Raw genomic sequence first — 27,571 nt, 5'->3', positions numbered from 1 at the left:
AATCGCTTTATTTTCACCAAAATTATTGACAGGTAAAATGGGATCTTGTGGTTTTTAATACTTGTGCCTACACCATGCGTAAGCATGCAGGTCACTCCCCTACCCTTTTTAGCATTTCCTTGCCACCGCTGATCCTGTTCCCTTTTGGTAACCATTAATTAATTTACTAAAATTTGTAAATAACTTAAATTTGTATTCTCTGATTCTCTGCATTTCTACAAGGTTCAAAATAGAATTAAGAAATACAAGCTTTTATGATGAGAAAATACCATTAAGAAACTTAGTATTGAAATATATGTGTGTATTTGTGAAAGATTGTATTACAAAATGTCGACTTGAAATATGGTTTCAAAGTAGCATGTGATCATGACATTATCAACCACAAGTACTTACACTTTTATTAAATTAATTTAGCATTCTTGTGTATTGAATATTATGATTAAATGCAGTATATATTTTTGTTAGTTATTGTTTAGGCCAATAAAAACCCTTTACATTTAAGTTGCAGTTTATTTAGTTCACTGTTTATTCACTACATTAAAGTCTTTAGGCGCATTTTTCTTAACTTATTTCATTCCTAATTATGTCACAAATTCACCAATATTATTTGATTAAAATCAAGTGATATATTTTAAGGTGAGGTCGGGTAGCCAATAAATAAATTGCTGTTGCTAATTTGATGTTATAACAACTTTTTAAATGCACCTTCATATTCTTTTTGACATAACAAAAAGGTGTGTCAAATGTGTGGCAAAACTCTCAATCTCTATGTGCATGAAAGAAGTTGCCCCAAACTATTTTCCATCAAAAGAATTGGCACTAAAAATATATATCTCATGATGCACATTCATCATGATAGTGATCAGATTTAGTTTGGATGACCTTCACAGTCAAGTGTTCAATTCCATTTGGTCAAAGCAGCAATAAATTATGCTTCAATCAGATATAACATTGAAATTGCATAGTCGTTAGCTCTCTGGGCAGTTGCAAAGAAAGGAACTTGCAACAGACTAAAATGGATAAAATATGTGGTTCAATCACAAGGCTATTGGAGAAAGATCATTAACTTTGGTTATCTAATTAATACTTGAAGAGCTCAGATACTTCTGTCCTCTCCCCCACCCTCCCCCCTCCCCAAACCTGAAGCTAACTATGACACCGGTTCCACTGCATGGGGGAAGGTAGCCAAATCAAAACAAGGACTTGCATTTCTGCAAAAAATCTCAACTAGTTGTTTCATGTATTGACGTAAACACACTGTATCTGTATTGTTTATCTTTTATTTTAGGTTGGGCTATGCCCGCATTTCACATGGTGATTTAAGTGATACAGAAATCCAGTTGGGCAAATTTCGGATTCCTGATGACCAGAATCAATATGAAGATAATAACAAGATTGAATTTGATCCTCGAGCAGTACCTGAAGAAATTCACTTTAATCCCAGGTTAGTGACAGGGAAGGCGACAATGAAAGATTGAATGATTGATACTTTATCACAAGTTACATGTCATAGAGAAATTATTTGCTTTGCATACCATACAAAAAGAATGCAAAGTTGCACCGACAAAGTTACAAAGTATTCAAAGTATTCAATGTTATCTCCAAAGGTCCTTCTTTGTTTTTGGTGGCCCTCCAATGCCGGGTCCCTCTTTGTTCCCTCGCCCCTCCTCCCTCGCCGGTTCCCATTTTGTTCTGCGCGCCTTCCCCCCATGCCGGGTCCCTCTTAGTTCTCAGCGACGTGCCCTCAACTGACCTCTGGCACCCACTGTGGGGCCCGTCTAACCTCTGGCACTCACACGCACCCGTCCACAGCTGCCCGCCGCCGGGCCATTTTGAACGGCTGCGCGGTGCTCGCCGGGAGCTTCCGATGTTCCTCCCCACTCCCCGATGTCTGTGGCGGGCGAATCGGGCCTACCGGGTGGGTCCGACATCCACAGCGGGCAAGCCCGTCATATTATGGCATTTGCTATGTAGGCATTGAAAATTATTTTGTTTCCTTGGCAAAAGAGGTCCAAGTATGCTGGCTCTTGGAATATTCCCATTCCTCAACTTACTTCCCTTTCTTGCAAGACCATCAAACCCCTACCCCTTAATTCTCCTTAATACTATCTAGGTATAGGTTTATTATTGTCACATATACCACGGTACAGTGAAAAGCTTTGTTTTGCATGCTATCTAATCAGATCAGATAATACTTTACATAAATATAATCAAGACAAACTCAAGTACAATCGATAGAGCAAAAGGGAAGATACAAAATGCAGAATATAGTCCTCAGCATTGTAGTACATCAGTTCCATAGACAAATTCCAATGACTGCAATGGGGTAGAGTTGAATCAGACAGTACCCTAGATTATGGAAGAACTGTGCAGAAACCTGATAACAGAGGGGAAGAAGCTACTGCTATCCACTTACATTAGGGACAATTTACAATGGCCAATTAACCAACCAACCAGCATACGTGGGAGGAAACTGGGGAAATCCATGCCGTAAAAAAACCTCATAAACCACCAAGGTCAGAATTAAAGTTGGGTTGCTGGAATTGTGCGGCAGCAACATCACTTGCCTTGTCCTTTAAATGTGTCTCAGTAAAAATAACAAGTAGAAATCTACTCTGTTATGGAGCCCGGTACCTAGATTTTGCTTGCAATTAATACTCATTACCTCAGATTATAAAATCTCATCACTAATGCTTGGCATGTAATTAAGATGATTTCATCAGTTCCACCTTGCATAAAAAAATATTTTAAAAGGTATATGTCTTAAAGTTTTCTGAAGGAGATGGGTTAAGGTGTTGAAAGGCAAAAGTGTAAATGGTTATCAAGGGATTTTGACATTTAGGGTATGGTTGCTGAAGTTAAGATCATAACAATATAGAGAAGAATAATTAGGAGTGATAAACCATCTGCCCATTTAAACCTGCTCATTCATCAAGATTATATCTGATAGTCTATCTCAGAGCCATTTTCCTGTGTTGCATCTGTTAATTACATTATACGCAGAAATCTATTGATTTACTCGACCGTGGACCCGTTGGGCCCAAACCTCTCCTGCATTGGTGCAGCACTCCCCCTCCCACCTCCCCCCCTCCCCCTCCCACCTCCCCCCCTCCCCCTCCCCTTCCCCCCTCCCCGTCCCCTTCACCCCACCTCACTCTCCTCTTCCTCCTCCCCTCCCTCCTCCTCCCCTTCCCCTCCCCCCTCAACCCCCCTTATCCTCCCTTCTCCCCCTCCCTCCCTCACCCCCTCCCTCCCTCACCCCCCTACCTCCCTCACCCCCTCCCTCCACCCCCTCCCTCCACCTCCCTCCCTCTCTAGGAGATAGATTTAAACTTTAAAATGTGAATAACTTTTAAAATATAACACCAATTTCAATTAAACTTGTTCCATTAGCACCAAAGGGACGGCGGTGAGTTAGGTGGGCCTAAAATTGTCAGGCTATCGTGTACCATTTTGGCTGTAGTTCAAGAACAAACAAACAAATGAGATTTTTAGTATATAGATTTCTTGAATGAACTAGGGACAGCCTCCGTAGTGCTCCAGGGTAGAGAAATGTGTTATCGTCATTTCTCTTCATCTCAGTTCTAAATGGCCTATCTTTGACTTCTGACTCCTCAGCCAGGAGAAACACCCTCTCTACATCCACCCAAAACTAGGAGCAGTGAGGGCACAGTATGTACTCTAGGTGGTGCAGTTCAAAGTGGATCACAGAGGATTGACTGAACTGCAACAGTGCCAAAGAGCATTGTGCAAAATTGCATTTGTGGCTGGTGATGAGGGGAACGACACAAGCCATAAATCTACTTGACTTTGTTCTTTGCGGTCAGCCTATTACAGGCACTGTACATAACGGTAGTGGTAGCAGTCATCACCAAAAAACCCATAGAGATAGTCTTGATTTTGTACTGATGATATCCTCCATTGCAAAGTGTGATAGATTCACCAGGAATGTGTTTGTATTCCATCACATCTTATGGACACGTAAAAATTATTGTAAGACGTTTAAGATTTATTTGACTATGGTATTAAGGAATCCTGGTAAATAAAGACCATTAATAATCAGGCGAAAATCTCCCCACTGTCCATTTTTATCTGTTGGAGGATTGACACCATTGCTGCAAGGATTTCTGAATAGTGTTTCAGAAACAATCATCTTCACCATATCATGATGTCTGATGTGATATTTTTGCTGAGTGCACAAATGCTCATTTCCATTCATAACTCCTCTTAAAAAGAAATAGTTCGTAGCTGCATGTACCCCAGATCTAAACAATATTCAATTACAAACTGATAAATGATAATCTAAAATTCACACCTTTGGACACTCATCCGTCACCCCGTGGGCCCACTACATCAATGTCAAACATTAAATACGAATACCATCTACTACCATTTTGTACAAAGCCTATAGTAACAGTGCTTCAAGTGCTCATTTGGACGTTTCTAAATGTTGTGAAAGTACTTGCCACCACTACCTTCTCAGGCAGTGCGTTCAAGACTTAACATCTGGGCGAAGAAACAAATTCTTCATATTTCGTCAAAGTCACTCACCTATTCCTTGTGATCTTGGATACCACTATCACAAGGAATGGTTTTTGGCTATCTATCCTATTTATGCCCCTTATAATTTTGTATATCTCCATCATATTTCTGCTCCAAGGAAAATGAATCCAGCATATCCCTCTTTATTTTGCTGCAACACAAGTTTCTCCAACAAAGCGATACTATTTTTTGATTAATCCTTGCCTTTGGAAATGTAGATTAATCCTGTTAGTATTTTTTCCAATAACGTCCCTCCAACTAACGTTAGCTTCATAGGCTTACAATTAACTGCCTTATTCCTGCTGCCTTTCTTGAATAAGAATCCATATTCATCATCATGAATTTCATCTGTGGCCAGCAAAGATTTTAAAAATTGTGAGAGTTCCAGTGATCATTTTGTCATGGGATACATCTCTTCAGGTTGCTGTGATTTATGCTCTTTAATCTTCCTTTGACGTCTAATACTTTTTTTTAAATGGCAACTTGTTTCAGAACTTCACTGTTAGCCTTCCCCAATTCTTCTTGGTGAATACAGATGTGAAGTATCCTTTTAACACCTTACCAACATTCTCTGGCTCCATTGGCAATTGCCCCTTTGATCCATTGTAATTCCTGCTCTTCCTGCATTACAGAGGTTGGAGGGGGGAGGGGAGGGAGAGGGGGGAGGGGAGGGAGAGGGGGGAGGGGAGGGAGAGGGGGGAGGGGAGGGAGAGGGGGGAGGGGAGGGGGAGGGGAGGGAGAGGGGGGAGGCGAGGGAGAGGGGGGAGGGGAGGAGGGGGCGAGGTGGGAGGAGGGAGGGATTGTGTACCGAGAAAACGGGTTGTGTTTTCCATGTTTATCTATTTACTTCATCCACATAAATTCTGTAACAATGTTGTAGGAAAATATTGCATATTTCAAATATTTGGGTGTTGGTTTTGAGTTTTGTAAGGGTGAATTTCTGTTACCCAAACGTGAGGATCACCTGAACTTATAAAATGCTTTGAGATATTTCTTGCTCTTCGACATCAATGATGTTTCATGCCTCTTCTTTCCCTCATTTCATTTTTTAAATACCCTCCTACATTTTATATTCTCCTGTCAGGTTCTCCCATTTTCAGTGCTCTAGACCTGCCAAGTCTAAAAAAAAACTTTTATTCAACCATCGATATTCCTTGATATTCAAGGTTTCTTGGACTTGTTGTCCTTGCATATCACCCTTATGGGAATATGTTGGTTCAGAGCTCTCTCATAGAGTCGTACAGTGTGAAAACAGGCCATTCGGCCCAACTTGCCCACACCAGCCAACATGTTCCAGCTACACTAGTCACACCTGCCTGTGTTTGGCCCATATCCCTCCAAATCTGTCCTATCCATGTAACTTTCTAACTGTTTCTTAAATGTTGGGATAGTCTCTGCCTCAACTACCACCTCGGTCAGCTCATTCTATACAACCACCATACTTTGTGTGAAAAAGTGACCTTTCAGATTCCTATTAAATCTTTTCCCCTTCACCTTAAACTTATGTCCTCTGGTCCTCAATTCACCCACTCTGGGCAAAACACTGTGCATCTACTCCTCTCATAATTTTATACACCTCTATCAGATTACCCCTCATCCTCCTGCACTCCAAGGAATAGAATCCCATCCTACACAACCTCTCCCTATAGCTCATACCCTCGAGTCATGGCAATATCCTCGTAAATCTTCTCTGCACACTTTCCAGCTTGACAACATTTTTCGTACAACATGGTGCCCAGAATTGAACACAATACTCTAAATGCGACCTCACCAACGTCTTATATAACTGCAACATGACCTCCAACTTCTATTCTAAATACTCTGACTGATGAAGGCCAAAGTGTCAAAAGTCTACCTGTGACTCCACGTTCAAGGAACCATGCACCTGCACTACTAGATCCCTCTGCTCTACAGCTCCCCAAATGCAAAATGCAACACCTCACGTTTCTCAGTATTAAATTACATCAACCCGCCTGGTCAACTGATCAAGATCCTGCTGCAATTTTTCACAACCATCTTCACTATCAGCAATACCACCCACTTTTGTATCATCTGCAAACTTGCTAATCTTGCTATGTACTTTCTCATCCAAACCATTGATATAGAAACAGTAAAGGGCCCAGCACCGAACCCTGAGGCACACCACTAGTCACAGGCTTCCAGTCCGAAAAGCACCCTTCCATCAATACCCTCTGCTTCCTTCCACAAAGCCAATTTTCTATCCATTCAGTTATCTCTCCTTGGATCCCATGTGATCTCACCTTCCAGAGCAGTCTACCATATGGAACCTTGTCGAATGCTTTAGTGAAGTTCATGTATACAACATCTGCATCTCTGCCCTCATCAACCTTTTTGGTTACGTGTTCAAAAATCTCTCCATTTTACTTTTAAATTACCATGATGGTGCCTGTATACCTAACTGCAAGAACTGCTCCTAGTTTTGCCAGGACCTATTTTATTATATTGGTGTCAGTCTTCCTTGAATTCATGATCTTTGCTTTGGAGTTCTCTACTATGCTTTTTCATTACTGTTTTTTCATTACTATCTACAATCACTTTGACCCAAATGCCCTCTCATTGAAACTTCAGCTGCCTGCATGGTTACTCTAAGATTAGGCCCAGTATTTATTTTCTCCAGTAGGGCTAGATTATCTTTGCACTGCCTCAAAAGATCTCCTGGACACATTGTACAAAATGCCCCTCCCCCCCCCCCCCCCCACCCCTTTCATACTAAGATTCCAATGAAATATTGTTCACACATCATGTTTAACATGAAACTAGGTTGAACAACTTTCCATTAGTGACATTATTTTCCATTAATAACATTAGTTCTTTTTCTCTTAGGTTTGGATCCTATAAGCTTGGACACAACTATGAACACATACACCACTTTCATATGAGCACACCAAAGTACTTCCGTCAGCAGAATGAAAAAGGGAAAAATAAAAAGCATATGTGATCGCACAATTAATTGCAGGAATCTGAAACACATTTAATATTTCTGTATATAAGCACAGTTGTTTAACTCTTTATTAAGAATCTTCCCATGTGCTGGCAGGAACTTTAGAAACCATGTATCAGGCCAATGTTTTATGATAGAATCTACAGCATTTGTTACTAACCTCTGAGAGATTGCAGAACGCTTTCAAAACAGTCCATATTATTGATTCTTCCCATTGGCTATTATATTCCACATACCTTTCAAATGCTTCTTATAGTATGTATTCTAATATACAGAAATTTTATCAGTCTTTAGAAAGAGTCTGACCAATCCATGTCCTCCACAAATGCTGCCTGCCCTGCTAAGTATTCCAGCACTTAAAAAAAACCCCTATTGTTACTTTCATGCACTTGGAAATTTGATAAACATTAATAAATATTTACCATACCATTTGATGACAACTGGGATATGACAAGGTTGTTCTTGACACAGTAATAATGGAAACAAATATACATATAAAAAACAGCTAACCTGCCTCTTAGTTCCAAGCACTATAACATCAAAGCTCCACAGACATTCAGATGGATTCCCTTACAGTGTTATCCTTTATGAAAACAGACTGAAAACTCACTCTAAATTATGTCAATTGTTTTGTACTGTATGTGTAATTTTCTGAAGATACATTTATGGATATGGTCTTGGAAAATGCAAAACGTTGGTAGACCTAACTGAATAACACTTCGGTAAAATTCTGATAAACCCCACCCATGCGACTTTGGTGTCAGATTTTTCAGACCTTTGGATATTTCTCCAATGCCCTAACACACTGATTCACTGTTTCAAAAATGTTACATGATGGCATAATATTTTTGAGTGAACCTGTGAGCTAAAGGGAGTGGAAACTGAATCCTGGTAAAAAAATTAAACGGAATGGGGAAATAAAATCCTAATTCATGATCTCTGATGTTCCTGAACCCAGCTGCACACCCATTTCACAATCCAGACTCTAGCTCTGGTCACACACCTAGCTTGGTCACTGCCCTCGCTCAAATTCGGATTAATGAGCAAGTCAAATGCTGAACCATTGGGATTTCTAAATTATCGAGGATTGTTAGAGTTTTACATATATATTGTAGAGGACAAACTAGAAATATTTATAAAGTGTGGATAATCTTAAAAAAGAGTAGGGAGCAAACTGAATTTTGGAAGTATGATTGATGGCTGAGTAGAAAAAAAGACCAGTGGGATTGAGGTTTGTACCAGAAATGTTCTAACAAACCTGAATCACTCAGTCCATTTTGGCCAACTGCCATCCTAAATTGTACATTGGACATTCATTATGTTGAAGCAGTTATCCTTTTTGAAGAAGTAAATAACTGAGGTACTCACTGATGCAGAAGTAACAAAGTATTCAAAATATTGGTATAAATATAAGATTAGGTTCATTTTTCAGTAAATTTAGGGGTGTAATATCAAAACTAGAATGAAATGGAAGATTAGAAAGTTATTTATAAATGGCCACTGAGACAAAAACGTTCTTTGCATATTCTTCACAACAGTGATACTGCTTTAAAACTGAGGGGTTTAGATCTTTATGAAAGGGATGTGAAGGGTGCTATATTAAAATGTATTCGTTTTGTAAATGAAAAAATTGCATGAAATTTTATTTTTTTGTAGGCTAATAACAACAGCCTAAAATTTGGTTGGCTGAAGAGATGACTTAATACTAATTTCTAATATTCCTGGTGTCTTTTATTAAAATTTGAAATTTACAATACCAGAATGTTTATTGTAACATTTAACATTTTGTTCTGCTTTCCAAATTACAAATGATCTATTTGAGAATATTTTACAAAAATTGAAAATTGCTCAGTGCAGATATTAAGTACTTTTTTAGTTAAATGGTCTAATCAAATGAGAACAAAAACACAAACACATTTTTCCCAATTCCCTTTCCTCTTTCATCCTCTGAAAAATAATGTATACCTTTTCTTCCTCTGTTAATACACTATCCATGGGACGCTAAACCTTTTAGGCTGTGTTTTTGTACCTGGATATTTCTTACTTTATCAAGGCTGTCCATTTACTGTTTACCAGTAGCCTGCTATTAATCATCTTGCCTAGCTTTTTCTCAACAACACAACATCCAAAATACCAGACCATTTGGATGTGCATCGCCAGAGAAAGTTAAGTTAGATGAGAAGTGAATCATCGAGGCAAGAATATTTGAGAAGATGAGAAATAGTAAATAGTCCCCAACTGCAGAGGGAGTGAGTAGAGCTGATAGGAACAGTCTGGGGACAGTAGGAGATCACCAAAGCTTGCAAATGTTCATTAAAATAACCAAATACGAGTCAGAAGCAGGAATGATTAGAGTGCCCTGGTTTAATATTGTGTGGGAATGAACTGCAGATGCTGGTTTACACTGAAGATGGACACAAAATCAGAGATGCTACCTGCCTCGCTGAGTTACTTAATATTGGTTTAATATTGTTTAGTTTCAAATAGCATGACACAAAAAAGACAATGAAGGCCAGAAGACAAGAGTAATGTAAAATGCCATTGATAATAGTCCAAAGCTTTGATGCTGGAGAGTTATAAGAAAAGGAAACATTAATAATGAGTAGGAAGGAACTGCAGATGCTGGTTTACACAAAAGGTAGACACAAAATGGTGGAGTATCTCAGCGTTTCAGGCAGCAACTCTCGAGAGAAGGAATAGCTGAATTTTCGGGTCGAGACCCTTCTGGTCTCAAGAAAGGTCTCAACCTAAAACGTCACCCATTCCTTCTCTCCAGAGATGCTGCCTGTCCAGCTGAGTTACTCCAGCATTTTTGTCTCTAACATTAGTAATGAATTGACTGTTCTTTGAATGCAAGAGGAGCAAGGGAGGGAGGGGGGAAGGGAATCATGTGAGAATTCTATACGCTTGAGGCCATGGTTCATGTATTCTACACAGTTTAGGTCACAATGAGAAAATGTCTGCAGGGGAGATTATCAGAACTGGAACATTTAAATTATGAAGAAAGATTAGATAAACAGGAATTGTTTTGTTTGGAACAGAGGAGGCTGAAATAAGTCTTAACTGAAGTGTAAAAATCCAAGATGGGCCTGATTTAAGTATATAGAAATGACCAAATTCCTTTGGTTGAGGAGTCAAAAACCAGGAGGTTAATTAACAAGTACAGAATCTTAACAAATATTTTTTTATTCAGAAAGTAAAGGGAACTCTGCCTGTAAAGGTGGTTGTGTCAGAAAAGCCAAATGTCTGAATGAGTACTTAAATAACTAATGACCTATAAGACTATGGATCAAGTCCTGGAAGGTGACTTTACATTGAATAGCCTTTTTCAGCTGTCCTAGGCAGAATGACGTTTCAATGTTTCTATCTTTCTATAATCTGCACATAAATAATATGTGGCCTTTGTTTTTGGCATCTGGTTTTGAACGAGCAATTGGCTACATTTCAGAATATGAATAAATGGATAAATTACTTTTTTTAAATCACTAAATGCACGATCTGTCGAAACAGATCTAGTATTTTCAGGTTGATGACCATTCATTAGAAACTGAAGGGTGATCTCTACAGGAAACAGCCCATATTAGAATTTTAAATAGGAACATTTAATAATCTCATTAGTGCATTCTAGTAAAAGGGAAAATAAGCTAACTTCATGTCACACATGCACCATCATTGGTGCATACTTCCAATGCCCAATCTCAATTAAATTGCTTCAAGAAGCATGTTTATTCTAAGCAAAATATTGTCAATGGGATAAGGGTTTTTAGGGGTTAATGAGTTTCAAACTCACAATTACAAAGTTACTTTTACAGATCCCAAGGTCTTTTCAATAGAAATGTTTATTTTTGTTACTGCAAGCTAAAAAAGCAAAATATTCTATTTTATAATAAAAGGTTGTATTATATTGTTTAACAGTTTTGTTAAAAATACTAAAGGTTGTATTTTGTTATAAAAGCGTCTATTATTTTGTTTAATAGTTTTGTTGCACAAATCAATAGAAGTGATTGCTTGTCAATTTAAATGATCACCCACTGGGAAGGTTGCTATTGTGGATTTAAGAGACAATGGTGTCTGATTTACTGCTGGAAATAGATTTTTTTCCCTCCCACACTGGTTAAATTCAAGACAGTTTTTTGTAACCTGTCAATTTCCAAAGTAACTTTAAAGTGGTGCTCCAGTTCCTGGTCAAAATTGTGTTATAACCAATTTATTAGCCCGTGTAATGTAAATAGTGCGTCCTTATTCATCACGTTATTTCCTTTTTGTGTTATGGAAACACACGTTAAAATTATGAGGTAAATATATAGGACATACACAGAATTTGTGTCCCATTGGGTGCGCTAAAACTAGAGGACGTCAGTTTCAGGTGAGCAAGGGGAGATTTATAGATCTGAGGGGCAGATTTTTCATGAAAATAGTGGGTGGCATCAGTAATGAGCTGCCAGAGGAGGTGTTAGAGGCTAAAACAGTAACAATTACAAGGCTTCTTGACATGTTCTTGAATGAACAGGGCTAGAATGATATGGAATTAATGCAGGCAAGTGGGCTCAGTATAGATGTTTAAATGCAAAAATAAACTTTATTAAGAATAAAAATATATCCAAAAAAAAACTTCAGTCATTCTCATCGTCTATATCGATGTCATACCCAGTGGTGTTTGCACCCATCTTTAAACAAAACTCCCTTGCCAACCTGGTCCCCCCTGGGGTAATATCCCATCCCTTATCCAGCGGCGGAGGACTAAAGTCAACAGGATCGCTGCACCCAATGGGTAAGCCTTAAAAAGTGTCAAAATTAGATGAAACTGGCTTGACTTAAAAGTGACAATCTGGCCATCGGCCACCTTTAACTTTCACCAGTAAACAGTGCGGCGGGTCGCACCGACACTGACTGAATGGTCGGTCGGCCGGCCACTGTTGCTGGGGCAGGAACTCGTCCCTGTTATTAACTGCGGCGACGAGGTGTGGCTTAATTTTTTTTTGGGGGGGGGAGGGGGGGGAGGAAAGGAAGGAGAAGGAGAGAGAGTAGAGTTAAAGACAGTTGGGGGGAGGAGGAAGAGTAGAGTTAAAGACAGTTGGGGGGAGGAGGAAGAGTAGAGTTAAAGACAGTTGGGGGGAGGAGGAAGAGTAGAGTTAAAGACAGTTGGGGGGAGGAGGAAGAGTAGAGTTAAAGACAGTTGTGGAGAGGGGGGGGGGTAGAGTTAAAGACAGTTGTGGAGAGGGAGGGGGAGTAGAGTTAAAGACAGTTGTGGAGAGGGGGGGAGAGTAGAGTTAAAGACAGTTGTGGAGGGGGAGGAAGAGTAGAGTTAAAGACAGTTGTGGGGAGGGAGGGAGGGGGAGTAGAGTTAAAGACAGTTGTGGAGAGGGAGGGGGAGTAGAGTTAAAGACAGTTGTGGAGAGGGGGGGAGAGTAGAGTTAAAGACAGTTGTGGAGAGGGAGGGGGAGTAGAGTTAAAGACAGTTGTGGAGAGGGGGGAGAGTAGAGTTAAAGACAGTTGTGGAGGGGGGGGGAAGAGGAGTTAAAGACAGTTGTGGAGAGGGGGAGAGTAGAGTTAAAGACAGTTGTGGAGGGGGAGGAAGAGTAGAGTTAAAGACAGTTGTGGGGAGGGAGGGAGGGGGAGTAGAGTTAAAGACAGTTGTGGAGAGGGAGGGGGAGTAGAGTTAAAGACAGTTGTGGAGAGGGGGGGAGAGTAGAGTTAAAGACAGTTGTGGAGGGGGAGGAAGAGTAGAGTTAAAGACAGTTGTGGGGAGGGAGGGAGGGGGAGTAGAGTTAAAGACAGTTGTGGAGAGGGAGGGGGAGTAGAGTTAAAGACAGTTGTGGAGAGGGGGGGAGAGTAGAGTTAAAGACAGTTGTGGAGAGGGAGGGGGAGTAGAGTTAAAGACAGTTGTGGAGAGGGGGGAGAGTAGAGTTAAAGACAGTTGTGGAGGGGGGGGGGAAGAGGAGTTAAAGACAGTTGTGGAGAGGGGGAGAGTAGAGTTAAAGACAGTTGTGGAGAGGGGGGGAGGGGGAGTAGAGTTAAAGACAGTTGTGGGGAGGGAGGGGGAGTAGAGTTAAAGACAGTTGTGGGGGGAGAGTAGAGTTAAAGACAGTTGTGGAGGGGGGGGAGAGTAGAGTTAAAGACAGTTGTGGAGGGGGGAGGAAGAGTAGAGTTAAAGACAGTTGTGGGGAGGGAGGGAGGGGGAGTAGAGTTAAAGACAGTTGTGGAGAGGGAGGGGGAGTAGAGTTAAAGACAGTTGTGGAGAGGGGGGAGAGTAGAGTTAAAGACAGTTGTGGAGAGGGGGGAGTAGAGTTAAAGACAGTTGTGGGGGGGAGAGTAGAGTTAAAGACAGTTGTGGAGGGGGGGGGAGAGTAGAGTTAAAGACAGTTGTGGAGAGGGGGAGAGTAGAGTTAAAGACAGTTGTGGAGGGGGGGGAGAGTAGAGTTAAAGACAGTTGTGGGGGGAGAGTAGAGTTAAAGACAGTTGTGGAGGGGGGAGAGGAGTTAAAGACAGTTGTGGGGAGGAGGACAAAGAGAGTTAAAGACAGTTGTGGAGGGGGGGAGTAGAGTTAAGGACAGTTGTGGGGAAGGGGGGGGAGTAGAGTTAAAGACAGTTGTGGGGAGGAGGAGGAGGAAGAGTAAAGTTAAAGACAGTTGTGGAGGGGGGAGAGTAGAGTTAAAGACAGTTGTGGAGGGGGGAGTTAAAGACAGTTGTGGAGGGGGGAGAGTAGAGTTAAAGACAGTTGTGGAGGGGGGGAGTTAAAGACAGTTGTGGGGGGGGAGGGGGGGGGAAGAGTAGATAGAGTTAAAGACAGTTGAGAGAGATAAAGCTCAAGGGGGAAGAGACGACGAAGACGCTGTCAATGCGGAAGCATCATGCGCTTACGTTTGCTTCAGACCTGGGCCCAGTGATCAGTAACCCGAGGACGGGACGAGAGGAGCGGTGGGCACCGACTGGCGGTGCTGGCGGCCGGTATTGACAGTGGAGGCGGGCACCGACTGACAGTGTTGGAGGCCGTGGGTGGCGGAGGCGGCGGCAGCGACGACTGGCAGAGGAGGAGGAGTGGGGCGACGACTGGCAGAGGAGGAGGAGGAGAAGTGGAGAGGAGACTGGCAGAGGAGGAGGAGGAGTGGAGCGGCGGTAGCGACTGGTGCCCGCTGCCCCCACACCCGCCCTTTGACGCGCCGGCAGCCAACGGGCGCGGCGCAGGGGCGGGACTCCCGTCCGCAGTTACCGGCTGACTGGCTTTCCCGGCACGAACGGAGCGGTTGTCCAGCGGCGTCCAGTCTGTCTGTCTGTCTCCTCACTGCACTGAAAATGCACGCCGATGCAGTCAGTAAGTATCATCTCGCCGGCCCGGCTGCAGTCGCCTTCAGAGAACTCCCCCTCCCCTCCCGCCCCCTCCCCTTTCCGTCGTCGGCATCCAGCCGGAGGTCTCTTTCAAACAAACCCGGTGTGCATCGCCATCGCCATCCTTTCCCACCACCCCCAATATCGCTCTGGTTTAGGTTTTTACGTGACTGGTAAGAGAAGCAATGGCGCAGCTCTTATTATGTTATCTGCTCATTATACCCCCCCTCTCTGAAGAGCGCTGGCTGATTGTTTTCCCTGTTGTGCTGATCGGTTGAAGGCGAAGAACGGTAATGTGATAAGTACGCACTGATTAAAAAAAAAAAAGGGGCAAATTAGCCCCAGTGCTGGCAAGTGGGCCCTGAGCATTCTCCTCCTCCTCCTTTCCCACCCCCCGGTTGTGGGGGTGGGGACATTAACTCTGCTGCAAAGCTTTAGTTTGAGTTGCATTTATTTCAGGCTGTTCGAGGAGGAGGAGGGGAGAGCAACTGGCCTTACGTCAGCACGTCAGCGCAAGGCCCGTGACGTATTCTGGGAATTGTAGTTATGTGACGACACGTTCTTTGGTTACGCGCCGCAGCCCGTCACAAGTGAACTGCAACCCCCATAGTGCTTTGCGCGTCGCGAGCCGAGGGGAAGTCTCATTGCAATCCCTTCCCACTTGGAAGTAGAGCTCCCCATTCCCTCCTCTGACCGGCAGGCAAGCTCTGCATGCACGCCAGGCTGCCGAAACTTCGCTTTTGTTTGGTTGGCCTCAGTGTCAGTCATTAAAACAATTTGTATTTCTTGGCTCATATATTTTCACTTTTTTTGTGAACGTGAATTATTTTAATTACTCTCTCCGCTCTTGGCATATTCACCCACTGGTGTGGCTATGCAAGATATGGTGATCATTCTGCGTTCAGGTCAGTTGGGTTTTCCTTGTATTTGGCTTTTTAGTTGTCTCTTGTACAATGTTGCCGTTAGTGCGATACAGCGATGTAATTTTTCGGGTCTGATCCAACTAAAAATGTTTCGAGTTTGTTTGCTGTCAACTGTTTAACCTAGTTTTGATTTTGATGCATCGACTAACATCCTCAATCAGTAACAAATTCTCAAATCTGAGTCGTGTTTAAAGTACTTAGTGTAACATTTTTCAGCCTGCGTTTTCCTAATTTAGATTTCAGGCACTTATCACCCCAGTAATCCATTTGTTATACGTTTGTCGTCCCTGATTTGTTTCCGTGTGTTAGAATTAACTGATCTGATTCTAAGTTTTAAAAAAAACACAAAGTGCCGGAGGAACTCTGGTTCGACAGTATTTCTGGTGAATATAAATAGACAACGATCTGATTCCAGTTCACTTGTTTTTCACATTGGGATACCTTGGTCGGAATATTCAATGTTCAGTTCACGTTTTAGAAGATGAAACTTTTAACTGGGAAATATAACCTGGAATGTTTTGTTTTAAATAGAGATTTGATGTAGAATATTTTGGGTCTAACGTAAGAATTCCATCCAGTTCTACATGGTAGACATTGTTCTGTTATGGTTCTACCATGTGGAACAGAATTTAGGGAAAATCCAACATTCAACTGTATTGATTGGTTCAATATACTGTTCAATATAGGTTCAATAGACTTCAACTTTAAAAGAATGCCTGGTATATTTGAAACAATTAATTAAATGGAAGTAGTTTATAATTGGAATAGAAAATCAAATGAAACTTTTAAATACTCAATATTCTGGACAATACAGATCTGTATCATTTGAAAACATGTACCACATGAGTCATATTAATACATAACTTCAACAAAAATACACATTTCTTTCTTTTCTTACCTTTTACTGTCAGTCAACATCATTGCACAGACTGGGAAGCAATTTTGTTTTAAATGTGTACTGACTCTTGCATGCACTACTAATTTAACACTAGGTGAAATTAAGTGGCTACTGGAGAATACAGCACAGCCTTGTGGGATTATGGAATGATCCAAGAGTAGGTTCTCAAATGATTGGTATCGATGACTGATTATTATTTAAGATTCCAATCCATACACAATAACTTACATTTTGAAGAAAGACACTGCTGGAGTATCGCAGCAGGTCAGGCCTGGAGAACATGGATATGCGATGTTTCAGGTCGGGACCTGTTCTCAGACTGATTGTACTAGGGCAGGAGAAAGCTGGAAAAGAGACAAAGTCTACCAAATGATGGGTAGAAACACCCACAGATGAGCACCAGGCCATAATTTCACAGATGGTTTCAGATTTTATCACTTCAGGCTGTCTGCCTTCCACAGCCTCCAAGCTTATCATTTCCCAGTCCTGCACAACCCAGTTTTACCTTCACCCCAAAATCCATAAACACAACTGCACTGGCAGACCCATTGTTTCTGCCTGCTCCTGTCCCACTGAAATGATTTCCGCGTACCTAGACTCCATCCTATCCCCCTGGTCCAATCTCTCCTGACCTATGTCCAAGATACCTCGCATGCTCTTCATCTCTTTAATGTCTTCTGCTTTCTGGGCCCCCACCCCCTCATCTTTACTATAGACGTTCAGTCACTCGACACCTCCATTCCCCACCAGGAAGGACTTAAAGCCCTCAGTTTCTTCCTCGACTGCAGAATCATCCAATTTTCCTGTAACACTCTACTCCATCTAGCGGAGCTTCTTCTTCAACTCCTCCCACTTCCTCCAAGGCCAAGACGTGATTATGGGCACCCGCAAGGGTGCCAGCTATGCCTGCCTCTTTGTAGGATTCGTAGAACAATCCCTTTTGGCGTATACTGGCCTTATCCCCGAACTCTATCCCCGTTACATTGATGACTGTATTGGTGCTACCTCCTGCACCCATGCAGAACTCGCTGATTTCATCAACTTCGTCACCAATTTCCATCCTGCACTCAAATTTACATGGATCCTCTCCGACACCTTCCCCTTTCTTGATCTCAGTCTCCATCACATAGAAACATAGAAAATAGGTGGAGTAGGCCATTTGGCCCTTTGAGCCAGCACCGCCATTCAATGTGATCCTGGCTGATATTCCAAAATCAGTACCCCGTTCCTGCTTTTCCCATATCCCTTGATTCCGTTAGCCCTAAGTGCTAAATCTAACTCTCTTAAAAACATCCGGTGAATTGGCCTCCACTACCTTCTGTGGCAGAGAATTCCACAGATTCACAACTGATGTACAAGGATACCCAGGACTCGTTGCACCTCCCCTTTTCATAATCTGACACCATTCAGATCATCTGCCCTCTTGTTCTTGACGCCAAAATGGATCACCTCACATTTATCCACATTTTTCTGCATCTCCCATGCATCTCCCCACTCACCCAACCAATCCAAGTCACCCTGCAGCCTCATAGCATCCTCTTCACAGGTCACACGGCCACCCTCTTTGTGTCATCCGCAAACTTGGAGATGTTACATTTAATTCCCTCGTCTAAATCATTAATATATATTGTAAATAACTGGGGTCCCAGCACTGAGCCTTACTGCACCCTACTAATCACTGGCTGCCATTCTGTAAAGAACCTGTTAATTCCTACTCTTTGCTTCCTGTCTGCCAACTGGTTCTCTGTCCATGTCAATACCCTACCCCCAATACCATGTGCTCTAATTTTGCACACTAATGTCTTGTGTGGGACCTTGTCAAAGGCTTTTTAAAAGTCCAGATACACATCCACTGGCTCTCCCTTATCCATTCTACTTGTTACATCCTCAAAAAATTCCAGAAGATTAGTCAAGCATTATTTCCCCTTCATAAATCCATGCTGACTTTGACTGATCCTGTCACTGCTTTCCAAATGTGCTACTGTAACATCTTTGACAATCAACTCAAGCATCTTCCCCCCTACCGATGTAAGGCTAACTGGTCTATAATTCCCTGTTTTCTCTCCCTCCTTTCTTTAAAAAGTGGGGTTACATTGGCTATCCTCCAGTCCACAGGAACTGATCCAGAGTCGAGAGAACATTGGAAAATGATCACCAATGCATCCACGATTTCTTGGGCCACCTCCTTGAGTACTCTGGGATCTAGACCATCAGGCCCTGGGGATGTATCTGCTTTCAGTCCCAACAGTTTACCTAACACCACTTCCTGACTAAGGTTTCAAGGTCAGTTTATTGTCACCTGTACCAATTAAGGTATAGTGAAATTTGAGTTACCATACAGCCATACTAAGTGAAAAGCAACAAGACACGCAACCACATAAAAGTTAACATAAACATCCATCACAGTGGATTCCACATTACTCACTGTGATGGAAGGCAATAAAGTTCAAGCTTCTTCCTCGTTGTTGTCCCGCGGTTGGGGCAGTCAAACCATCTGCATTCGGGGCCATCAAAAGCCCCCGCAGCCGACGTTCGAAGCCCCCGTCGAGGTGATCGATACTCCCACATTGAATCTCTGTGGCTTGGAGCTCCCGAGTCGACCTCTTCTTACCAGAGACCACAGGCCCCGCGGTTAGAGCTTCAATTCCCAGTAAAGGGATCGCAAGCTCCGCAATGTTAAAGTCCTACAGACTCCCGCGGCTTGAAGCGCCTGTCGGCCTCCAGGAAAGGCCGCCAACTCCACAATGTTAGGCTGCAGTGGGGACGGAGATACGATATGGAAAAAATCGCATCTTTGTCGAGGTAAGAGTGAAAAACGTTTCCCCACTGAAACAAAATATTTTGAAACAAAATACTTTCCAGGAAATGTGTCTGCTTTGGCAGGGGTAGGTCATTTTGCCATTCAATCATCCTTTGGTATTCAGTAATATTATATTTGATCTTGTACCATAAATCCACTGTTTCCATTTGATTTCAACATCCCTGAATATACTTGAAGATCGAGCTAAGCCTAGTCTGTTTAATCATGCTCCTCCTGGGACAATTCACAATCACAGGAATCAATTTCATGAACTTTTATTGCACTCCTCCACTGACAAGTATGTCCAACTTTGGATAATGATGCAAAACGGCATAATGACACAGCTTTTTGAGCTGCTTCTCAACAGCACCAGTGACCTTGGATTTAAAAAAAAGATAATTTGTACGTCAGTGTGGACTCGGTAGTCTAAAAGGCAGGTTTCTGTACTCTGTATGATCCTACAAAACCAGTACATACTATTCAAAATGGAGTCTCTGCGAGTCCTATGTAATTGCAGTAAGATGTCTTTAATCTTGTATGCAAACCATTTTGCAGTAAAGACCAATGTGCTTCCTTAATTGCTTACTAGAACTGCATCTTAGTTTTCACTAATATGTGTGCAAGGATACTCTTCGATCTATCTGATTCCCTCCAGACCTACGATTGTCAATCTTATTTTAGAAAATGTACTTTTTCTATTTTTTTACAATCCTAATGTACAACTTCACTTTTGTTTAATTTGTTAAATATTTTCCCATAAACTTGTACCTGTGGCATTATCCTCACTACTTTCTCCCTTTGTTAGTATTACCAGCAAAATTTGATCACTACCTCCAAATCATTGATGTAGATTGGGAGATGAGACCCAGCACTGATTCCTGCAGCAACCCACTAACCTGAAAATGATCTGATTTACAGCCTCCTAACCTGAAAATGTTCTGGTTATTCCTACTCTGTTGATTTTCCCGCCCCATCTCACTCCATGCCAGCATATTATTCAACTCTGATTTTATTAAATAATGTAAATTGTGACTTGTTCTCAAAGATATTCAGAAAGTCCATCTTATCAGCTGCTTTGCCCTGTTCCACTTCCTCAATAATAAATTTTAGCATTTTTCCGTTTAAAAAAAAGTGCAATTACATATGATATCTTCTGCTCTTTGGAAAACCTTCCAGAAATATAGATTTTTTTAAAAGATGACAACCAGTGCATCATGCTATCTCAATACCATTCCTTTGGAATCCTTGAAATTCCAGTCATCAAGGTCTGGGTGTTTACTTGCTTGTAATCGGTTAACCTCACCAATCTTTGTACTATCGCTAGTTTTTGTTTTTACAACTAATTTCCTTTAGATATATTGTTCTTCAATATTTCTGGAAGATTTGTATTTTCCGCTATGAACATTAATATTTAATTTCTCTTATTTTCTTTTTCCTCTTTCAATCTGCAAGGTTTCCTAATGCTTTGTCTTTTGCATGCCTATATATCTATTTATTGAAAATACTATTAATTAAATACTTATTTGCAATAGTTTTTAATCTAGATCTTTGGTAATCCAGATATGAGAAGCATTCATAGGGCAGTGATTGCTGTTGCCTGGCACATGTTTTTTTGCCAAGTTTTGTGTGTAGGGCCTTTTTCCTTGCCCAGTACCATACTAAAACAAAGACTGATTGTGGTATCTTGCAGTGTGAAAAAAGGCTGGCTGCTTTCCTACTTTACAAAAAATCCTTCGCAGTCTGGAATTACCATGCAGCATTTCTTGGGACTGAACTGTTTGAAATTCAGCTCATCATTCATTAGTGTTTTTGCACACTTGGTATTTTTAAATGTAGAAACATATTATTTCTAAGATTTATTCCAAATCCTTCTGTTCTCTTCCATCAGGATTTATTTATGCTATGAGAGGTTGGTGGAAATGTAATAGACACAGTTGAGGCATTTGAATTTTGTTTGTGTTTGGATGATGGATGTTCAAATAGAATTTGTTAGACCTAATTGGTTGTAAAGCAGGTGGGAATTTGCAAATCTTATTTTCAAAATGGAAATCAGTTCACTTTTCAATTGAAATACTCATTGAAGCTAATTATTATAGGATTGGAGGTAATTTGCGTGTAGGGATTATTTTCTCTATGTTTCTGTAATTTCCTAAAAAAAAGTGGATTTTACCAAAGCCAAAAACAAAAGAAAAGTGCAATTTAAGATAATGTTGCCTGCCCAGCAGCCAGTGTCTTCTAATATATTTCTAACGTTAACCAAGTGGACCCGTTGGGTCTAAATCTCTCCTGTGGGCCTCTCCCGGAGCAACCCTCCCCCAATTGATGATCCTGCGGGCGCGGCAACCCTCTCCAACTGACGAAGCCCATTGCCGGGCGGAGAATTGGCGGGCAAGGGGGGACAGAGAAGGGGAGAGGGTGCCATTCACCTCGGCCCCATGCCGCCAGCGCTGCAGCCAGAGCGAGCCTTGGACCCAAAGCCTCTCCTGCATTAGTGTTGCACCCTCCGCTCCCCTTCCCCCCCGCCCCCCGCCCCCCACTCCAACCCCCATTCACCCACCCCATCCTCTCTCAACATAAACGGGCCCAACTGCGGAGGCGCAGAGCAACAACCACGCACACAGCAACCCTACCGATCCGTGGTCCTGTTGGCGGCGAAAGACACTTACCTGTGGCCCATGCATTCAGCGCTGTTCGTAGGCAAGCTGCGGGGAACAGCGGAGCGCTGTCCGTGGGCGGGAGCCAGTGGCGTGCAGTTGTGGCACCCCTCCCCCCACGTGGGACCCGGACCAATCGGGCGTCAAGTTGGATGGAAGGAAAATCTTAAAGATTTTTTTTAATGGGTGCGCTCCCCCACGTGGGACGTCACTCTGGCGGGTCCCGCCCCAGGCCATCATCGTGAGCCCCCCCCCCCCCCCCTCATTGGCAGTCACTCGAGCAGGTCCCATTGTGACATCACCCGCTGAACATGGCAATAAATCGTTTTGATAAGGGAATTTTAAACTTTACAATCTCTGTAACTTTAAATATATAAGACCAATTTGAATGAAACTTGGATGAAAGAGTCCCCACGACAAAGGTGAGTAAGGTGGTCCTAAAATTGTAGCGCTATCGTGTGATACGGGGCACAAAAACATGGCTGTAACAAACATCCTAACATATATATACATCGACCCTCATAACAAATAACAAACAAATAACAAACAAACAGTTTTCGTAATATATATATATTTTTTCTATATATATAAACATAGCACAAAAATTAAGGAAATTTGTGTTTGGTAGATTATTTCTTTGTTGTAACAATGCTCCTTGGCAATAAATCTTATACCGTTGGAAAGCCTGTTTATTTCCCTTTTAAATGGTGCCACATTTGTAAGGAACATGCATTTGTGGGATGAGCAGCAGAGCTGAGTATATGGGTTGCACCCATGAAAAATTTGCCAAATCTTCTCTGCCAATGCCAAACAGCTTATTCTGCTGTTGCTATTGACTCTTGTTTTGAGCTTCTGGTACCCCCAGGTGCTGACAATCAGGTGCCTGATAGAGTAACATCTTTTGGTGGAGGCAGTGTGATGGTGTGGGGCGGCATCTCCCTCACTGGAAAAACGAGGCTTGTCATCATTGGAGGCAATCTCAATGCAGAGAGATATCGAGATGAGATTCTGCAACCAGTGGCAATCCCATATCTCCACAGTCTGGGATCGAACTCTATCCTCCAAGATGACAATGCTCGCCCCCACAGAGCAGGGTTTCTCAGAGACTACCTCCAGAATTTGGGAGTGGAGAGGATGGAATGGCCTGCCAGCAGTCCTGACAACCCCATTGAACACTTGTGGGATCAGCTTGGGCGTGCTGTTCGTGCCAGAGTGACCAACACAACCACGTTGGCTGACTTGCGACAAATGCTGGTTGAAGAATGGGATGCCATCCCACAACAGTGTGTGACCAGGCTGGTGACCAGCATGAGGAGGAGGTGCCAGGCTGTTGTGGCTGTGTATGGTTCTTCCACACGCTACTGAGGCTCCTGTTTATTAAATGAATAAATTGTTAAATTGCCAATATGTCTTGTTTCTTCAGACTTCAATCGTCCAATCCACCAAACAACACCGAACAAGAGTCAATGGCAGAATAAGCTGTTTGGCATTGGCAGAGAAGATTTGGCAGATTTTTCATGGGCGCAACCCACATACTCAGCTCTGCTGCTCATCCCACAAATGCATGTTCCTTACAAATGTGGCACCATTTAAAAGGGAAATAAACAGGCTTTCCAACGGTATAAGATTTATTGCCAAGAAGCATTGATACAACAAAGAAATAATCTACCAAACACAAATTTCCTTACTTTTTGTGCTATGTTTAGATGCTATCTTTTATTTAACCGAAAATAGCGCATTGTGGATACGTAGAGTCATAGTGATACAGTGTGGAAACAGGCCCTTCGGCCCAACTTAAAATTGTATCTTGATTTCCCCTTGTAGCTTTTAATTTGGTTAATTCAAATGATTTAAAAGTTATACAATCATCATAAATTTGTAATATTTGTTGACAATATATCACGGAAGTGTTTTCTAGCGTAGACTGGGAAAATGAAATAAAAGAAAGGTCAGTGGATAAACAATGGCAGATATCTAATTACATTTCTTAATGCTCAGCAGAAGTATGTCCTTCTGCGAATCGGGGAATTGTCCATGGTCAGTTAACAAAGGTCAAAACAAAACTAGTGGTCGACCAGATAAAAAGCTAATGAAGAAAAATTGATACGAGCAAATAATATTAAAATAGCAAGAACCTTTATAGTGGATATATAAAAAAATATGGGACCGCTCGGTTGTGAAACAAAGGAATTAATAACTGAAGATGAGCAAATGGCAGATAATTAAGTTCCTGTGCATCGGTGGCCACAGTGGAGGACACTGCAAACACCTCAAAGACAACAGGAAGGTTGGTTTCAATTACGAGGGAAGAACTTGTTCAAGAGGGCAAGTTAGCTTAGAATTTGTAGTTGGGAAGAAGAACAAAGGGTATTTAGTTTAGAAAAACTAATGCAATCAAACAATTTAAAATGTTCAATTAAATTTGCTTAAGATTTTTCACGATATAACAAGCAACATTTACGGAGGAAATGTGCAGATCTGAGAATTTGAATTTGCAGAAGCATTTGACAAGATTCTGTTAAAAAAGGCTGGTGCACAAGATAAGACCTTGTGTTGTTGGGAGAAAGATGTGCTAATGTGGATTGATCACTTATAGGGGGATTGCACAGCAGATGAGGTCAGGACCCCTGACCCATACTATTACCACGCAATGCCTTTCGGGGAGCAACGCCGTGTACTACAGGCAATCACTTACAGTGCACCCTGCACTGTCTCTTTGCTTAGACTTTTTCTTCTATTTTATGTTTGGAATGAATTCTGTTGTGGAACAATTTGCCAGTCCTATTGAGAGGGTGTTGCAGTTGAATGTTGCGGCTGCACTTTGCTGTAGCTTGGCTTCACCCATCTTCTCCCATCAGCGCATCTCCGGCTCCCTCCCGGCGCTCCCAGTGTCCCGCCATCTCTCCCCGTTCCTGCGCTCCTTGCTCCACCAGGCTCGGCGCCCCTGCTCCGTGCCTTGCTTCCTACGGCTCTTCGGCCCCTCGCCGCTCCTGCTGGCCCTCCAACCCTTCTCCCCGCTCGCCATCTCCGTCAGCAGGGCTCCGTGTGCACTTGGAAATCAACACCTCATGGCTGGGGCCGCCGAGCAGAGCCTTGGCCTGGTCCTCCGCCTTGGCTCCCAGCGCCCAGCCCAGCTCTTGCTGCTGCTCGGCCTCCGCTGCCGATCGGTCTCTCCCCGGTCCTCTTCCTTCTCCTCTTCAGGCTCAACACCCTCCTCCTCCTCTTCCACGGCCGCCTCCTCCAAGGCCGTTGAGCACAGCTCCCTGGGCCCTTCGCCCTCAGGCAGATCGCCGACCTCCAGCGCTCACTGCTTCTGCCCCTGCAGACCCTCCAGGCCCCTCGGCTCGGGTTCTTTATGCTGCTCCTCTCCCAGCTCGCTCAACCCCGTCCTTTCCTCCTCCTCTTCTCCCCCCGCCGGCCGGTCGGCGGCCCTCTGCTTCTCGGCCTTGCTCTCAGGAGGTTCCCTTCTCGGCTGCGTTTCCCCTTCTCCCGCCGGCTGGCCAGACGTCTTCCCATGCGCTTCTTGCGTCCGCGGGCTTGGCAGCACTTCTCCCAGTTCCTCATCCTCCGCCAGATCCTCCAGCTTCTTCCCCATTTTTTACAGCACAATTGACCATTTTGGCGATTTTTTTTAAAGGTAAGAATGTACCTGTTGCATGTGTTACCTAGTGTATGCCGGAAGCTGCCATGTCCTCCAGATGGCTTGACCGACTCCATGCGTCACGACCTTACGTGCAATCCCCCTATTAAGTAGATGACAGAGTCTGATTAAATGAGCCTTTTATTGTTTGGCCTGCAATGGCATCACTAGTCATAGGCCCTCAGTTATTTACTATTTTCATGTAAGAAATCCAAGTGTGCTGGTGACGAAAATAGATGGGAAGACAAGCTGCAATGACAATAATTGAACGCAGCCAAGGGATATAGATAAGTGGGAAGGATGACTTAAAACTTGGCAAATGGATCTAAGTCTGAGGTTATGTATGTGGGTAGGAGAGATGAAAATTCAGATTTAAATGGAGTGAGACTGCAAATAAGAGTGCAGATGGGTTTGAGTGTTCTGCATATGGTTGACAAAAATGCCACCTGGTAAATAAAGTAATTGGGAAGAGAAATGCATCTTGTCCTTTAATACTTGGGATCAGAATTTAGAAATTAATTTTACCCTAGATACTACACCTGACGTTGCGTGGGTCATCATGCTGGCAATATATTGAAGATATGTATCTACGCAGAATGTGTAAATTTACTTGGTCATAGTTATACAGCCTGGAAACAGACCCTTTGGCTCAACTTCCCAATGCAGACCAAGATGTCCCATCGGCATTAGTCCCACCTGCCTCGGTTTGGCCCATCTAAGCCGTTCCTATCCATGTAGCTGTCCAAGTGTCTTTTAAGTGTTATCATTGCACCTGCTTCAAATATCTCCTCTGGCAATTCGTTCCATATATCCACCACCCTCTGTGTGCAAAACATTGCCCTTCGGGTTCCTTTTAAATCTGTTCCCGCTCACCTTAAACCTCCATCCTCTAGTTCTTGGTTCCCCTACTGTGCATGAAAGAGTCTGTGCATCTACCTTTTCTATTATCTTATTATCTTGTACACCCCTACAGGATCACTCCTTCATCCTGTGGTCCAAGGAGAGAGGTCCCAGCCTACCCCACTTTTTCCTATAGCACAGGCCCTCAAATCCCAGTGTCATCCTTGTAAATTTCAATGATGATTTCAACTATATTTCAGTGTTGAATACTTTTCCTTTCTTTTGAGTCCACTTTAAAACAAAATATATATATATATATATATGGATAATTTTTATCTCCAACTCGGGAAACGTTTGAATTTCAAGATTAAGAACAACGTTGATTGTCCTTCTGCCTCATTAAATACATATAGCAAAACTAAGTTGAGTAGGGAAATGAAGCTGCTTGAGTTGAAAAGGTGGATCAGATGTGATAATTGTTACCTGAAGTATGAAGACATTTTCCCCAACGGTGTTGCCAGTCACTGTTGTACTCTCAATTTTATGTGGTAGTAGGTTTTGAACTGATAATTTGTGCGATTGCATCGTTTTGATGGATCCAAATTAATGAGTTGCATGGTGGAGCTTCTTTGAGTTAAAGATTATAAAAGAGCACAGCTAGTTGGTGTGAGATATGTGCAGGACAATGTGCAGCTGATCAATGTCGGTCAATAGATTTGTTTTGTGGGAAGCCTTGAAAGATGTGTTCATTCATGGATGGCAGTGTCTTATTTTTTTGGTGCTAATATTGATCTATCATGCAGCCATTGTTGAATCAAATAGTGTTAAGTGACGATTTTGGGAAATCAGCTTGCATCAGATCATGAAGTGATGTAACAATTCCACCCAGGGTTTTCATCAAAATCATGGGCAGCATGGTCGCGCAGTTGGTAGAGCTGCTGCTTCACAGTGCCAGAGACCCAGGTTCGATCTTAACCTCGGGTGCT

At 42.6% G+C, this 27,571-nt stretch overlaps 2 protein-coding genes across 4 annotated transcripts in view; both read left to right on the top strand.

Annotated features, from left to right (window-relative positions):
* LOC144599525 (PGAP2-interacting protein-like) overlaps nucleotides 1–9,093 on the top strand; it is a 67,619-nt gene extending 58,526 nt beyond the window's left edge. Inside the window, exons 15-16 of the mRNA XM_078410522.1 lie at nucleotides 1,289–1,444; nucleotides 7,387–9,093. Of these exons, the coding sequence (XP_078266648.1) occupies nucleotides 1,289–1,444; nucleotides 7,387–7,501 (271 nt within the window). The 3' untranslated portion in view covers nucleotides 7,502–9,093. The remainder of the gene's footprint in view (nucleotides 1–1,288; nucleotides 1,445–7,386) is intronic.
* A 5,346-nt stretch (nucleotides 9,094–14,439) lies between these two features.
* The window catches only part of dcun1d4 (DCN1, defective in cullin neddylation 1, domain containing 4 (S. cerevisiae)), a 58,666-nt gene continuing 45,534 nt past the window's right edge, over nucleotides 14,440–27,571 (top strand). The window contains exon 1 of one of the 3 annotated variants that reach the window (XM_078398699.1): nucleotides 14,440–14,816. In XM_078398699.1, the coding sequence (XP_078254825.1) occupies nucleotides 14,798–14,816 (19 nt within the window). In that variant the 5' untranslated portion in view covers nucleotides 14,440–14,797. Of the gene's footprint in view, nucleotides 14,817–15,597; nucleotides 15,736–27,571 lie in introns of those variants that run through there. The other 2 variants (XM_078398708.1, XM_078398691.1) reach the window with 2 other exon arrangements.

Source organism: Rhinoraja longicauda, chromosome 1 (assembly GCF_053455715.1).
Source record: "Rhinoraja longicauda isolate Sanriku21f chromosome 1, sRhiLon1.1, whole genome shotgun sequence".
In the NCBI taxonomy this organism is placed as follows: domain Eukaryota; kingdom Metazoa; phylum Chordata; class Chondrichthyes; order Rajiformes; family Arhynchobatidae; genus Rhinoraja; species Rhinoraja longicauda.
This window is presented reverse-complemented; position numbering and strand designations above follow the sequence as displayed.